General features: G+C 37.0%; 2 protein-coding genes across 2 annotated transcripts; both read right to left on the reverse strand.

The window, feature by feature from the left end:
- Positions 1-1,712: 1,712 nt before the first annotated feature.
- Positions 1,713-9,552, reverse strand: psmg2 (proteasome (prosome, macropain) assembly chaperone 2). The gene is made up of 7 exons (XM_042506253.1): positions 9,344-9,552; positions 6,276-6,447; positions 5,561-5,619; positions 4,332-4,450; positions 4,079-4,258; positions 2,223-2,343; positions 1,713-2,027 (listed from the first exon to the last, which is right to left on the reverse strand). The coding sequence occupies exons 1-7, from the start codon at positions 9,398-9,400 to the stop codon at positions 1,947-1,949; spliced, it is 789 nt and encodes a 262-aa protein (XP_042362187.1). The 5' UTR covers positions 9,401-9,552; the 3' UTR covers positions 1,713-1,946.
- A 1,031-nt stretch (positions 9,553-10,583) lies between these two features.
- On the reverse strand, positions 10,584-15,354 carry LOC121957899 (probable 2-ketogluconate reductase). The gene is made up of 5 exons (XM_042506699.1): positions 14,970-15,354; positions 13,766-13,937; positions 13,405-13,583; positions 13,196-13,292; positions 10,584-11,073 (listed from the first exon to the last, which is right to left on the reverse strand). The coding sequence occupies exons 1-5, from the start codon at positions 15,346-15,348 to the stop codon at positions 10,917-10,919; spliced, it is 984 nt and encodes a 327-aa protein (XP_042362633.1). The 5' UTR covers positions 15,349-15,354; the 3' UTR covers positions 10,584-10,916.
- Positions 15,355-15,358: the final 4 nt, after the last annotated feature.

Raw genomic sequence — 15,358 nt, forward strand, 5'->3', positions numbered from 1 at the left:
TGACATCTGAAGAGGTGACACGTGCGCATGCGCCGACAGAGGTCCTCCAGTAGCTGTCAAAAACAAACGCAGCAAAGATATTCAGTGAACACACGAGATGTCAAACAACCTGCTCACTCAGTCTCAACAAATCTGTAAATTCTTTTTGAATACTTTATACTTTAAATAATATAATGTAATATTGTATTCTGTATTGTACTGTTTACTATATTGCACTATAGTATACTATCCTATCCTATACTTTACCATACCATACCATACCATACCACACTATAACATACCATACTATACCTATACTATACTATACTATACTGGGCAAGGCAAGTTTATTTATATTGCACCCTTCAGACACAAGGCAATTCAAAGCGCTTTACAGGGGCACTGAAATTCATGAGACGCAATACAGAAAGAAAACATTAAAATTGCATTCACACTTAACCAACACTAAATAAAAACACTTAAATAACACTGGTGATTTTAATCAACTCATCCTTCAACTCCAAAAATGTAGCAGGATCAAGGACAAATTAAATTTAATTTGATAAACTTTGTTTAAATATAACAAATAAATCTACCTTGTACCTTTTACCTCCAAGGACAACAGCAAGAGAAAAAAGTCACTGGAAAGCAACAGTGAACAATAATGTTTTAAGCCTTAATTTAAACAAGTTAAAGTTTCAGCAGACCTCAGGTGAGGAGCATAAGGACTAAAAGCTGCTTCACCATGATTAGTTTTGATCCTGGGAACACAGAGCTAACCCGTCCCACATGACCTGAGGGGTCTAGATGCATCATATCATACAAGTAAATCAGAAATGTATTTAGGCCCAGGACCATGTAACGCTTTATACATGAGTAACAGTATTATAAATCAATCCTTTGACTCACAGGAAGCCAGTGCAGAGATTCGAGCATTGGTGTACTATACCATACCATACCATACCATACTATATTATCTTAATGTTATTCTGCCTTGCCACATCTTATATTATATCAGTCCTATATCTCTATTTTGCTCTTGAAATAAGTGAATGAACAATAAAATGTTACTTTTGATTTAATTAAATGAGGCATTTTGTTGGCCGTGGATTTTCTTAATTAAGGAGCAAATATTTAAAGTGTTATCAAACTTCTCATTTAACTATAACTTACATCTCTGCCTGAGTATTTTACTTAGGCAGAGTAAAGTGCTCTTCTAAAAATGCTTTCAGGTTAGACAATATTGTCAGAATCACCCTTAACTGCTTTCAAGCAAATATTTGTAAATGGCTTAATTATAGTAGTTACACTTTGAATTTACCTTTAAGGCCTGAAGTATTTTTCGAATGATGGATGTGTCTTTTTCAGGGCCAAACCTTTTTTTTTTTAGAAACTTCCCTCTTAAAAAAATGCTGTCAGGACATTCCTCTCCCACGAGCAGTCCTACAGAGAAACCACCCAAAACAATGATGCAGACAGAGAGGAAAACCACAAACTTGGCAAACAGCGATTTATGGTCACAGATGAATCAGAGTGCTGTCTTGTTAGCACTATGTAAGTTGTTGTAACGTGTTTGTAAAAAAAAAAAAAAAAGGAATCAAATTACAGGGAGGCGGGACTGCCTGGAATACAGTGTGGCACTTGGCCAACCACTTTCAGTCAGGCAGGCGGAGGCAGGGCCCACTGAGAGTAACACCATCAGTCTTTATGGTTTTGGATAAATTCACACTGAATTTTTGTCACAATGTTTTATTGAAAAAAAAAAAAAACATTTAAATGCTGCAATACTAGGAAATAGTATTCTAGAAGTGCATGTTTGGGTCAATTTCTGTAAATGAAATAATGTTTGTATATCTAAAAATTATTATCAAACTAAAGGAGATATAAACTCAATATGATACATATAGTCTTTGCTGTATTTCCCAGAAATCATGTGTTCAAAATCGCAAAAACTTAATATATGTGCATCAGAACAGTGCTGGAGGGATGCCGCTGCCAAACAGAAGACTCCAGGAAGTCGGGATCTTCCATTTGTTGGGTGTTTGGCTCTGAAATGTGAAGCAGGGAAAAAACATCATAAGAAACTTATGATCGCAAATCAAATTGTAGAACACAGCAATTTGTACTGAATCAAACTAAGCATGTTGTCCACTACCACAGAAGACTTTTCTTAGCGATTCTGATTTCATACAGTACAGGAAAGACGGCTCTGTAACCTCACGGTGTGTAAGGTTGTCACTTACAGGACCGTCCAGCAGATGAAGCCAGTCGTTGAGGTGGTTGACTAGAGTGAAGGCGTCTGGGATGTTGTCGCCTTCTGAACAGAAGAGCAGCAGCACGGCCAGCGGGATATCCTCTGCACAACTGAAAACGTGCAGCACACATGGTCAGACATATAAAAACAGCTGCTTTGTCTTGGTCATACTGAAGATATTCTGGAGTTTTTAAAGCACATTTGAAAGAATACTTTTGAACATAAATAACGCTCAATAAATACAACAGCACTACATCGTAAACTTCACATAAAAGAATCGTCCCAATTAAACGTCAAGTCCCTTTTATGAGCCCGCTGTGGCGACACATTTTGAGAATTAAAGGCCTGCAGAGGCCTTGTCTGACTGACATTCAGTTCATAATAATCATAATAATTTATTCAAAATTATTATTATTATTTTTAAGGATTTTTTTTCAGGTCATGTCTTGCTTTTTTGTTTGTTTTGCTTTCTCTTTTTGGGGGCAAATTTTCAGGGAGTTTTCTTGTACTTGGGTCATTTCTTCTTTTGCTGCTCATTAACTTCTTACCATGTTTTTTGGAGGGAAAAAGGCCAATTTGCACAGGTTTCAAAGGGTTAAATGAATAATTTGATTGTATTTCCCATCTTTGCAGATAACCATTTTTTTGTGAAAGGAATTAAAAGACTGTCCCACATAGACATCTGTCCCAAATATAAGCCTGTTGTGATCAATTGCTTTAAGCAAATAACAGCTGGGTTGTGTTAAAAAAAAAAAAGAAAATGGTATACTTTTCCACTGTTTATGGCAGTTTCCCCAAAGTTTTCAAAATAGGCTAACATGCAACAATTTTACTTAGAAACAGGTCTGTTACAGAATGATCCAATATCTAAGACTCTGTCCTTAAAAAAAAAAACATACATGCAATCAGAGGTAATTGATCACTCTTGCACAACATCTGGAGTCTGTGAAAGCATGCAAGAAAAAAAACGTTTTCTTCATAAATTCAAGGTAACACGTGATGAGCAACTGTTACACAAATGGTCATTTTGCAGGGCGAAGTAGCCCTTTAAGTTGACATCTAGTAGTAGACGCACACAATTGTTATGTGACATGACATAAAAGGTCAAATCACATAACCTGAGTGTGATGCTTCAGAGGCATTAGATGTTGGGATTCGGTGTTATTTTTTTGCGCCGTATGTTAGATATGTACAAAAAGGCAACGCATTCACCAAAGAACAAACTTTTTCATAATTATGACATGGTTACAGTCACCACACATTACATGCTTCTGGCTGCACACACACAGCGGGTGCACAGTTATGACTGCTTTTAATGAGTACATTTTATCAGAATGCTACATAACTAACTCAACATGCTGTTTGCTGCTGGAAATGATTAAGTATGGAAAACCATGAGTCGTGTCTCATAGACAGAGGGCAGTTACAAACTTTATATGCACTTCCTAACCTGATCATCAAAACGAGTCATCAGAACTTCTAAAATTAGCCTAACTTCTGAACCCTTTAAACCAGATCAGATTGGCTTGATTTCTTTCAAAACATGGTTAAAAGGCAATGAGCAACTTTGGAAGAAATGACCCAAAAATAAGCAAAAGCACAAGAAAATTACCGTAAAAGGGTGGAGGGGGTTGTAGTGTGCTTAAAACTGAACTGGGGGGGATTTTTTCCCAAGCTTATTAAAAAATCATTTTCTCAATCTACCAATTTCCTGTAATTTGCAGAACATTTCTTTCTTTTTTCCCATTTTCCCTGAGGGCTTAAAGGATTAACTAACAAATTACAATACAGACAAATAGTCCATGTCATTTCTTCCGTTGCGTTCTGTCAGCTCTCTCTCTGTACCTGTCTGTGTAGAGTCCTTTGGTTATCCCTCCTCCAGGGATGTAGAGGTGAGGCTCTGCGTTGGCGTCCGTCAGTCCTGGGAAGGCCGACACTCGCTCCATCTCCCTCCAGCCGAGCTCCTCCAGCGCATCGGCACTCACCTTCAGCATGGACGGAGTGACCAGGTACCTCAGAGGAGTGCTGACATGAACATATTTGTTAGTAAGAGATTTAGAGGCAAAGAAACAAAGCGGCGAACTGAATGGTTAATTACCCCTGCAGCTGCTGGTCGTCCCGCTGGTATGCGTGGCTGCTGGACAGAACTACAGTCCTGGAGAACCCGCTGGATTTGATCCAAGACACGAGCAGCTGACGGAACCTCTTGGATTTTTTCTGCAATTGAAACAAAATTGAAATTTGAAACCCCTTTCAAACTTTTTTGTGACTTTTCAAGGACCTATACTAAAATAATAATAATAAAAAATAATAAAAAAATCACAATGTAAAACATGAACAGAGCTATATTGTATACTTTACTTCAAATGTCAATTATTTTGTAAAAAAATTAACGGCAACCTTTTCCAATCTAATTGGATACGTTTGTGACATCATTAGGGGTGTGCGGTATTGGAATATTGAGAATAACTGATGTGCCAATATTTTTACAACTCATTTTGACAGATGGCTGTCGTCGATATTTTCAAGTTTTTCCACCAAATTGCTAAGAACATCAAGTTGCTCTTTTAGCAGCATTAACATATTACACCTACTCTAACTGTGATGGGTGGCAAATACGCATATAAAATACAACACTTTTCAAAATGTACACAATCATTGGGCAAAACAATAAAACTACTCTAACTTGAGTTACATGTAAAACAAGCCATATTTATTCTTATGTAAGAAATTATAATCAAAACTGTAAAATTCCTTCCACTTTAGCAGGCTTTGATGAGACAGTCCTGACAATAGCCGAAAACCAAATCTGACCTATTTCAATTATTTAAAGTCAATTATCAAGTGTCACCTCGCCGGCCTCTTATATCGCCATAAAAGACGTTCATTTTGGGCCGATGCTGAAGTTTCATTCTAAACACGTTATCTCCAGACATTATGTGGGTCATCCAAAAAAGGCTACTCTAACAACTGATTTCATCAAACACAAGAAAATTTCCTGACTTTCAACAAAACTTTCAACATTTTTTTACAAATTCCATGACATTAACAGGTCTTGAAAATAACATTGTGAAATTCAATTACTTTTCCAGGCTCTCCATGACCATGTGAAACCTGTACAAACACAGTAAAGCCATTTCCATTCTAGGTCCACAGTACACACGTCATGGGAGACAGTAAAGATGTAGTTAAAGCTCTCTTAAAATATATCTCAGATTAAAAAAAATAGAAGGTAGGCCCCAAATATTTAAAAAAAAACCCCACTAATTTGGATCATTAAAAAAAATAAGATTCAAGCCATGCTGAAGCAAAAAACTGTGGTTTTACCTGAATAATTGGCGCCCTGATTTGAAGAACTGCTATCTTCAGTTCTGCTGCTGTGTAAACTGAAGGTGAGAAAAAGTTGATGATTTAATTAGCAGCTGACAGGAGACACAGAGGCAACAAAGTATTAGTTTTTTAGCAGAATTTAATAGTTTAATATTAGTAATAAGTTTATTGGTATAACACTTTTCAAAAGCAGGGTTACAGAGTGCTGTTCATTCATGAAATAAAGCAAAGTAATGGAAGACATGGGGAAAGGAGAAATGATCACCTAGGAAAGCAAGTAATTACAGGGCCAACTACAAATATAGTTAAAAAGAAAAAATCGATTATGTTTTTGTTTTTGTGCAAAAGCACTTTGTATCAAGCACTCTGATTGGCTGTTAAACACTACAGAAAACAGTCATAATCAAAACAAACAGACAAAAAAAACCTAGGTAAATAATAATAAAAAGCGGAATCGAAATTAAGAACTTAAAGCAGCTTTATACAAGTGTGTTTTTTGAGCTGTGACAAGCAGCTCAGCACGTCTGATCTTGTCAGGCAGGAGGTCTCAAGTCGGAGGACTCGAACAGCAAATGCTTGGTTGCCTTTTGTTTTTATCCGTGACTTTGAACCAGATGACTGGGGTTACAAAGTGGCTCGAACAGGCCCCCGGTGCCTGTTTAATAAAAAACTAACTACACAGGTGAAATGTGCACACTGACTGAGACGCTACCTTCTGCAGAGGTGTGCAGCTCCTCAGCGTCTTCTTTGCAGGTGGCGTACGGGTTGTTTCCAGTCATCGGGATGAGACAGTCTGTGTGTATGAAGCCCACTCTGCTCATGTTGAGAGTAGACACGATGAGGTCCACAGCCAGCTGACCCACATTACCAACAGCCACCGCTGGCTGCAGGGAGAATAAACAACAACACATCAGAGTACAGTTTATTCTCAAGCAGGTTTTCACATGCCAGGAATTTACCCTGGTGTATTGGTCAACAGACAACAAACATAAACTGAACAAATACTTAAATTCAAAACTTTGGTTTATGCTCCATTTTTTTATAGGTCTGTGTTAAAAATCTTAGACTTTGTACAGGCACACAATAGATATATTTCTCTCAAATCTTAGTCACAAATTAGTTAAAATCCATGTAAGTGAGCACTTCTCTTTTTAGAACATAATCCATCCACCTGACAGGTGTGGCAAATCAAGATGGTGATGAAACAGCATCATTACGACACGGGTTTGCCTTGGGACAGTCACAATAAAGGACACTCTAAAAACTCTGCACAGTTTTATCGCACAATGCCACAGATGTTTCACATTTTGACTGAGTGTGTCATTGGCATGCAGACTGCAGGAATGTCCACCAGAGCTGTTGCAAACAAACTGAATGTCCATTTCATCATAATAAGACGTCTACAATGTCATTTCCCTGAATTTGGCTGAATTTTACACCCAGTCAGCCTCACAACCACAACCTGCTGCCAAGTCAAGACCCTGGGGAGGATGACGCGCATGCAGATGAGCTTTCCTGGTAAGTTTCTTACAGTTTTTGCACAAATTATATGATGTTTAAACAAATTATTGCATCTGCTGTTCCGGTGGCTGGTTTCAGACGATCTTGCAGGTAAAGACCATGGATGGCAGTGGATGGCAGTGAAATGAACAGTTAGTTCATTCCTGCAGTCAGCATGCCAATGACACACACCCTAAAACTTGAGACGTCTGTAGCATGTGTGATCAAACTGCATGTTTTAGAGATTCTGTTTATTGTGACCAGACCAAGGCACACCTGTGCAGCAGTGACGCTATTTAATCAGCATCTTGATTTGCTGCGCCCGTCAGTTAGATGGATTATGTCGCACAAGGAGAGGTGCTCACTGACAAGGATTTCAACAAAACTGCAACCAAAATTTGAGAGACATGTCTATGGACTGCATGAAAAACATCTTAGATCTTTAACCTAAACCTGCGACAAAAGTGCTGCATTTATATTTTTGTTCAGTACAAATTTTAAATAGAAACAAACACAAAAGTTTATCTATCTGTCTATCTATATACATATATAGTGCAATAATGATAATATGTATTGAGTAATAATAATTATAGCACAAAATATGTACTATCAATGAAGTGTAATTAGCAACTATTTTGATCAAATGCTTCAGTCTTCTCTGTGCAAAAAAAACAAAAAAAAATTTCATGGCTATAGCTTCTCATTTGTATTATTTGTTGTCTTTACTTGTCTACTGAGCTCTTGGTGACGGACATTTGCAGTTATTTCTGACACGAACCAAACTAATAATCTAATAGTTGAAAAAAATAATATCAGCCCATAATGTAAATAATAATTAGTTGCAGTCCCACATAAAATTGTTAAAGGGTAACACATGAATGTAAATGCATGAGTGTTAATGATCTAAGATTTGATATTATAAGTACCGAGGTGCTTAAGTGCCGTTTCTCCGCATTGCGTAGTTTTTTTTTTGTTTGTTTGTTTTTAATCTTCACACTTTCACTTTTACTGTGCAGGGCTTTCATTGGTACTTTTACTTTGAAAAGGGGTCTAAAACAGGACTTCCGGTGAGCGGCGGTAGAGATGGCAGCGTATCCTTTTCACGAAGGAAATGATACTCAAGAAAGCATGGCAGAAGCGGATAAAAATAGACGGCAAGCCTATATTTTTCGACCACGACTATGCAAACGAGGTGGTACAAAAACGCAAAGCATATGCAGAAATAAAAAAAGGTGCTAAAAGAAAAGGGGATCAAGTTCCAGACTCCGCTGACTAGGATTAAAATACATTGGTCAGACGGCCCTAAAATCTACAGCAGTGCACAGGAGGCAGCGAGAGAGATGGAGAAGCGTGGAATCGTCGTTCAGTGAGAGACAACGAGGAGGAGAACCGGATTCAAGGAGAACCGGATTCAAGGAGCCTCCATTGAGAAGATGGAAGAGTTAAATATAGAGAACTGTCATGTGCAGAGTATGATTGCTAATAGAAATATCTTCAAACAAAAAGAAGGAAAGCTGGATCCAATCACCAAATTCACCTTGGAGATTTGGTTCAAAGTAGTAAGGAAGTACAGATTGGAAAATGAGATAAAAGTTTTGAATTGGATGGCCTATGACACTAATTTCAAGCCAGGGACTCTGAACCAGAAATTTAAACAATGGGCAAATACGGGCCTAAATATATTAGACACAGTAATTGAAAAAAGAGAAATCAAAAGCTTAGGGAATATGGATTAGAGCATCATCATACTTGGGAAACGTAACTCGAGAAAGCATCCAAGACAAAGACTGGTATCTGATCAAGATTTTACTGGCGGCTTCAAAAAAAGCCATCACAAGGAAATGGCATAAAGAAGACCCCCCTACTCGGAAGAAGTGGATGGAAATCACTGATGAGATACACGTTATGGAGAGACTCACGCATATTATAAAACTGCAACAATCATTATGCGAAAGCAGATGGGAAAAATGCACTGTCTACAAAAAACATCATAAAGACTGAAAGTGATTTCACTGACACTATGTTCTATATGTATTGTGTTGTTTAAATGAGAAAATCAATAAAATATGAGTTAGAAAAAAAAGAAAAGGGGTCTAAATACTTCTTCTAAATCTAAATTTCTTCTTCTTTTTTTAATCTCAGTACCTGGACTTGGCTGGTATTGCTACAAAACTTGCTGAAGCGCTTACTCATTAGTAATAACCTCAGACTATGATCATAAAAACACATTTTAAAAGACAGACGAATATTTTTGTGTCAAACTCCAGATGCGTCACTCACCACGACGAGGGTGAAATCTTTGAAGGAGGGTGGGGAGTTTTGTGAAGACATAAACATGGTGCCGTTTAGCTGGCAGACACGCGGGGTCAAACAGGCTAAAAATATGAGATTTAAATCAAATATTTTATCTAAAATAATATTCTCCCGGCAGTTTTCACTTCTGTTTTCATGCCTGCTTGTGAGGACCTTCTGGCTCTGACGCGCGTCGATTATTGATGATTCAGCGGCTGCAGCACCTGCTGTAAAATGCCTTTTTAAAAATATGTATGCGAAGGTAAATTTCGGGAAAAATGTTTAGTAAACGTTTGTGCCGGCTGTCTAGATCTGTGTTTATCCGTCTTTATTTCCCTGTTAGGATATAAATGTGAAGTAGTGTTTGAGGAGTTTATTTTGATCAGGCACTTTGATGGCCACACTGCAACTCCGCAAAGATTTCGCACGTAGTAAAGATCGACAATTCATTTCCAGTGCCACTAAACTACTACTTCCATTACAAATATCATTTGAAATTAAAGTAATTTTCACACAAGGTAATCACAATATATAGATATTAAGGGGAGTACAGTATGCTTTAAAAAGTAATTGAAATGTAATAGTATAATATGTCAAAAAAGTCAGTTTCTGCAATTTTCCTGTGGAACCTGCAATCATATGCTAAGTTCCTAAAATGTCACTCGGTCATCAAAACTTTGAAAACCCCTAATCCAAAATTTTTGTTTCAAAATGCTTCAAAATGATCAGTTAAACTGAAAAGTTAAAAAAAAAAAAAAAATCCTGTTCCCCACCTGGAGGGTTGAGTCAGAGGAGTTGTAGATTGATAAAGTCCTCCACAGTGTTAAAAAATTGATTGCCCTGTCATAAAAAATATATACAAAAAGACTGATGAGAGAAAATCAACATTGAGGTGATAGTGTATACTATGATATTACCAGAACATTTATTCCTTCTGCAAATGATCAGCAAAAGACTATGAAACACTGGCGCAACATGCATAACCTTGCATAAAATGTGCATTAAGTGTGACTTAAATTGAGCAAATCCCCTGCCAGTGGGAATGCACCGAGGTAGAAATTACTATAACACAAGTCTAGTGACAACAATATGGATACAACTATATGATAAAAGACATGTGACTTAAAATGTTAAAATGCATATAAAATGTTTTTTTTTAAATGACAGCAAGAGAATGGACTAGTTTTAAAGAGAAGACTGCGAGGTACAAAATTTGAGGTAGCTTTATTTGTTTAAGTTAGTGCAACAGTATATTAAGTTTGTATTTTAATGCAACATACAAAGATGTAAAGTTACATTAAATGTTAAAATCATTCTGTAATTTCATATCCAACTATTTTTGTAATAAAAAACATTTCAACCTTTATTTATTGCCAATCCAAAACATCGTGTTGCACAACAAAATGCATTTGATGCATTAGTTATCTTATTGTAACAGTAATGAACGTGTTAATGACAGTTACTGGTGCAGATTCTTAGACAGAACAATCTAAAAGGTTAATTCATCACACAATTGGAAAGCACTCCTAACTGCAGACGGATGAGGTCACCGTAACTAAAGTCATTTTGGTTTGACTTCATTGGGGATAGATTGGCCGTTCACTGCAGCCACGGCGTTTTCTACCATCCTCTCCACCATCTTTCTTATTGTGGTGTAAGTGTCGGTGCCAGTGTGGGGGGTGATCACCACATTAGGAAGACCAAGGAGAGGATGATCCCTGCACAAGATGAAGAAGAGGAGTTGGCTGAGTGTTGATGAAAGATAACTTCTGTTTTTTTAAACTATTGTTAGAGAGCTGTCAGCTGAAAACTTTGATGTAAAGAGAAAAAAAAACAAAAAACAACGAGCTAAAACATACTAAAAACATCACAGAACTGTACAGAGCTGTAAGGAAATAATTGTCTAAGTCTTTATAACTACATGTGGCATCTTTCACATTATAACAAGTCATTTGATCCATACAAAACACTGCCACTGGTGCAGCTTTAAAGACAAATAGATAATAATTTAATAGAAATACAAAAAGCAGCCTTGACCCCAAAAGAAACACATTTGTATCTTTTTTTTAAAAGACTAAATGACACTGATTTTGATCATATTATCTTTGAAACCTGAGCAGATTGGCTTGATTTTTTTGTATAACTATGTAACCATGGAAAGAACATGAAAAGAAAAATGAGCAACTTAACAAGAAATTAGCAACCTTCATAATTTTAGAGAAATCACTCACTTGCTCTGAAGAATAACAAAATAAAAAGGCTCACATAACATTGCATGGGTGAAAACATTAACTCAAGCCAGATGATGGACAATACGTAATGAACAGTACAGTTACAGACAAGATAATGTGCAGAAATTATAAGAGATGAAATAAGTGAAGAAAATTTAAAAATAGCAATAATAAAAGAAATAATGATAACATTGAATAAAAATATAGTTTTCTTGACATTTTAACCTTGTTATTTGAGAGCTTTCTAATTATTCTTGCTTTCCCCTTTTAAAGCCATTTTTCAGGCCATTTTCTTTCTTGTCAAGGTTTACATGCTTGTGAAAGGCACCTGAACACAGCAGAAGAAAACTGACTTTCAGGCTTCAAAGGGTTACAGTGCCAGTTCAGTCTCCTCATTTTCCCTTCCCCCCTCGTCCTCTCTCACTCTCCTGCTCACAGCACACCTGATCACCATCTGCAATCAGCACACCAGGACCCAATCAAACCCGCTCGTCTCCACTGCTAATACTCTGCGTCAAGCTCCAGTTCTAACAGCACTGTTGCTCCTACACTGTTTCGATCGCCTGTTTGCCAGAAAATCTAGATTGCTTGTTTTTTTGCCTGCCTGAGACTTACACCTGCCTCACCAAGAGAGGCGCTCTCATTCTCAGATTTTTCCCCTTCAGCCCAAACCCTCCACCTCTTGACAACACCCTAACCCCCTCTGCCGAAACCCCTGCTCACCTCCCCAAAACCCTCCTGTCATTCCCTTTAACATAAACCTTTTGAAAACTGAGCATGCTGTTTTGATTTCTTTCAAGATCACTGGAGGAGGAGCAGCTTAAAAAGAAATGACCCAACAGGGTCAACATGGGAATAACCTGCTTTCATCACTACAATCAGCATCTACATGATCATTTTTTTAAAAAGGGCTCTAATTTGCAAAGACTCAACGCTTTATTGATTAATTTGTAAAGCATCTCAGTTTGTAAATACAAACTTTTTTGTCATTTGCACATTTTTATCAACTTAGGAACTGTTTAGTCTTTAAATTTTGATCACCTATGCAATATTTTATATTATCTTTTTATTTTTATTAATGATTATGGTTATTTGAAAGGGGAGGTATCTCTATGTGCTACTTTTAGTGTCTAACTTCTGCACCATGTTTAAACTTTTTGATTTTTTTTCCCTGGCTTTTTTATATCTATTGATGTGCAAACAAATAAAACTAAACTAAAATTATAAGTTACAAACCTATTACCTAAAAATAAGAAAAGAAAGACAAAAGTAAAAAAAAAAAACAAGAAAAATGATCTCAAGAAACTGCTATGATTATTTTTTTTGGAACATAATCTAAATATATATTAATATAATAACATCATTATTAATATACTTTTTCAGACAATTTAAAGACAATTTCCCTTTTGCCCCAGTTTGTGGGACATTTCTTGCCAAGTTGCTCATTGCCTTTTTTCCGTGTTATTTTTATTTAAAAAAGTTAAAATAATCTCACCATTTTTTCTCAGGTTTTAAAGGTTTAAATATTTGTGAAAGGCATCTGAAAGAAGCACAAGGAAGGGATGTTATTCCAGCTTTCAAAGGATTAAAGAGTGTAGTGTGGCGAGACCTTGGTAATGGTTCAGGGTCGGTCACGTCCAATGCCGCCGCACGAATTGTCCCCGACTGCAGAGCTTTGACTAAAGCATCTTGGTCCACAACCCGACCTGAGGCATGAAAAGTTAAAAATTAAACATCAGTGTTTCAGAATGACTTTGCTTTAACTTTTGTAATTCTTTAACTGAGATAATTAAAGTCAAGGAAACATGTTCTTCTCACCTCTGCTGATGTTGACCAGCGTTGCCATGGGTTTCATGAGGGCCAGCTCTCTGTGGCTGATCAGTCCTGTGGTTTCAGGGGTCAGGTTGACCGCCAGCACAACAAAGTCTGACTCTTTCAGCAGGTCGTCCATGTTCTCACGGTAACTCGCCCCAACCGCCTGCTCATCCTCAACGCTCCTGGGTAGCACAGAGAAAAGCAGAAGCTGAGCACTGAAATTGCCTCATTAACTGATTGTTTTAAATATCTAGTTATGATGTTAAAGAGGCTCATCACACTGATCACACATTACTTACTGCCGTGTTCTCTCAGATTTGTAAAAACCCAAATTATGAGAAAAATATAACTACCAAACCTTTACCTCCTGTTCCTGTTGTGATACAGGATCTTCATGTCAAATCCTTTGCCTCTTTGAGCGATTTTGAGGCCAATGTGTCCCATTCCAATAATCCCCAGAGTCGACCCTGTGACTTCAGCTCCCATCGGGCATTGTGACTGGTCAGTGATGTTGGAGATAACAGCTATTTGGTGCCCTATGCAAAAGAGAAATTTCCTCTGAAAAACTGAAGGTTTTATTATTTGTTTCCTTTTTAAGGCCACTGCCACATTGAGGAGTGTCATTTTTTATGATCAGATATTTTGATTATTTTCATCATTATTTTAACAAAAATTGAAAACATGACTAAAAAGTGCAACAAACAACCTGGTCATATATATTTTTTAAAGACAGATGAAAAAGAGAGACAGAGAGAAAAATATTTTAAAAATAATTAGTAAAAATATATAAACAATAATTTTCTAAATTTATTATAATTGTAGATTTAAAGTAAATTACATTTACAATTTTAGCAGTTTTTTCAAGCCTTTTTCTGTGGGCTTCTCTGTTTGTTTGGTTTTTTTTTTAATCTATATTTCTTTTTTTTCTGTGCTAATTTTCAGATGATTTTCTTCTAACGTTTTACTAATTCCTTGCTAATTTGGGGTAATTTCTTGTGAAGTTTCTCATTACCTCAAAAGTTATTAAAAGAAATAAAGCCAAATCACTCAGGTTTCAAAAAGGGTTTACATAATAACATTTCTTTCAAAGATTCAGCAGTATTTCAGAAGGCATTTCATGTTTTCTTATTAGCGCCATATATTCAAACTGTTGAAACTCCATGTATATTACATCTAAAAAGGAGATGGTTTACAGCAAGTTTTAATCATTTTCTTGGCGGCGGTCGGTCGCACTAAAATTACGTGCTTTTGGAGTTTGGAAAGGTTAAGAATTGAAAACTTATTTAGAGTCAACACACTAATAGTAACGGGCACTGTTTCATGTATCAAAATAGGCTGAAGATTGTTCTTTAAAATGTTATACATCCCCTTGTTTTGCCATCAGCAACAAACACTGAGCAAATTACATTTTAGTTTTGGTCAGACTTGCTCTCAAATCAGTGTAAAAACCCGTAAGTCCTGATTTTGTAATTGTAAGGATTCAGTTAACCTTTGACCTTGAGAGTCTTACAATAAATGCTGTCATTTGGATTTTAAAGCCCTTTAAAAAATTTTTGGTCCTAACTCACCTTTAACGATGTTGCGTGCTGCTGATGCCAGAAGCAGACCCATCGCCATATCTGCAGTGGCGTTGCTCACCACACCGGGTGTGTTGGTAACTTTCACTCCCAGACTGGATATGTACGGCACATCCAGGTGGTCGACGCCCACTCCACCGTTGGCGATCACCTTCAACGAGGGAAGCAAACTGAGCAGCGAAGGCTTGGCTGCAGGGAGGGCACACCACATTAATATGGCCTGGATTTTCGGACCATGCAGATGAGGGTTTTGAAGCAATTCTTTATGGCACATGATTTGGAAGTGTTGTTTCAATATGTCGACGAACTCTTTAAAATGACCTTGTTCCTCCACATTTGAAATCAGGGCCCATGGCTTACTGTCGTCCATTGCCTGAAGG

This window comes from Plectropomus leopardus, chromosome 18 (genome assembly GCF_008729295.1).
Source record: "Plectropomus leopardus isolate mb chromosome 18, YSFRI_Pleo_2.0, whole genome shotgun sequence".
Lineage (NCBI taxonomy): Eukaryota > Metazoa > Chordata > Actinopteri > Perciformes > Serranidae > Plectropomus > Plectropomus leopardus.

Excerpts from the sequence above, each read along its gene's own strand:
- psmg2 (XM_042506253.1), bottom strand. The coding sequence starts at position 9,400 with ATGTTTATGTCTTCACAAAACTCCCCACCCTCCTTCAAAGATTTCACC. Across the intron at positions 5,620-6,275 it reads GCTGCACACCTCTGCAGAAG|TTTACACAGCAGCAGAACTG; the intron begins GTAGCGTCTCAG and ends TCTCACCTTCAG. Across the intron at positions 2,344-4,078 it reads AAAGGACTCTACACAGACAG|TTGTGCAGAGGATATCCCGC; the intron begins GTACAGAGAGAG and ends GCACGTTTTCAG.
- LOC121957899 (XM_042506699.1), bottom strand. The coding sequence starts at position 15,348 with ATGGACGACAGTAAGCCATGGGCCCTGATTTCAAATGTGGAGGAACAA. Across the intron at positions 13,938-14,969 it reads AGCACGCAACATCGTTAAAG|GGCACCAAATAGCTGTTATC; the intron begins GTGAGTTAGGAC and ends TCTTTTGCATAG. Across the intron at positions 13,293-13,404 it reads GCTGGTCAACATCAGCAGAG|GTCGGGTTGTGGACCAAGAT; the intron begins GTGAGAAGAACA and ends TTCATGCCTCAG.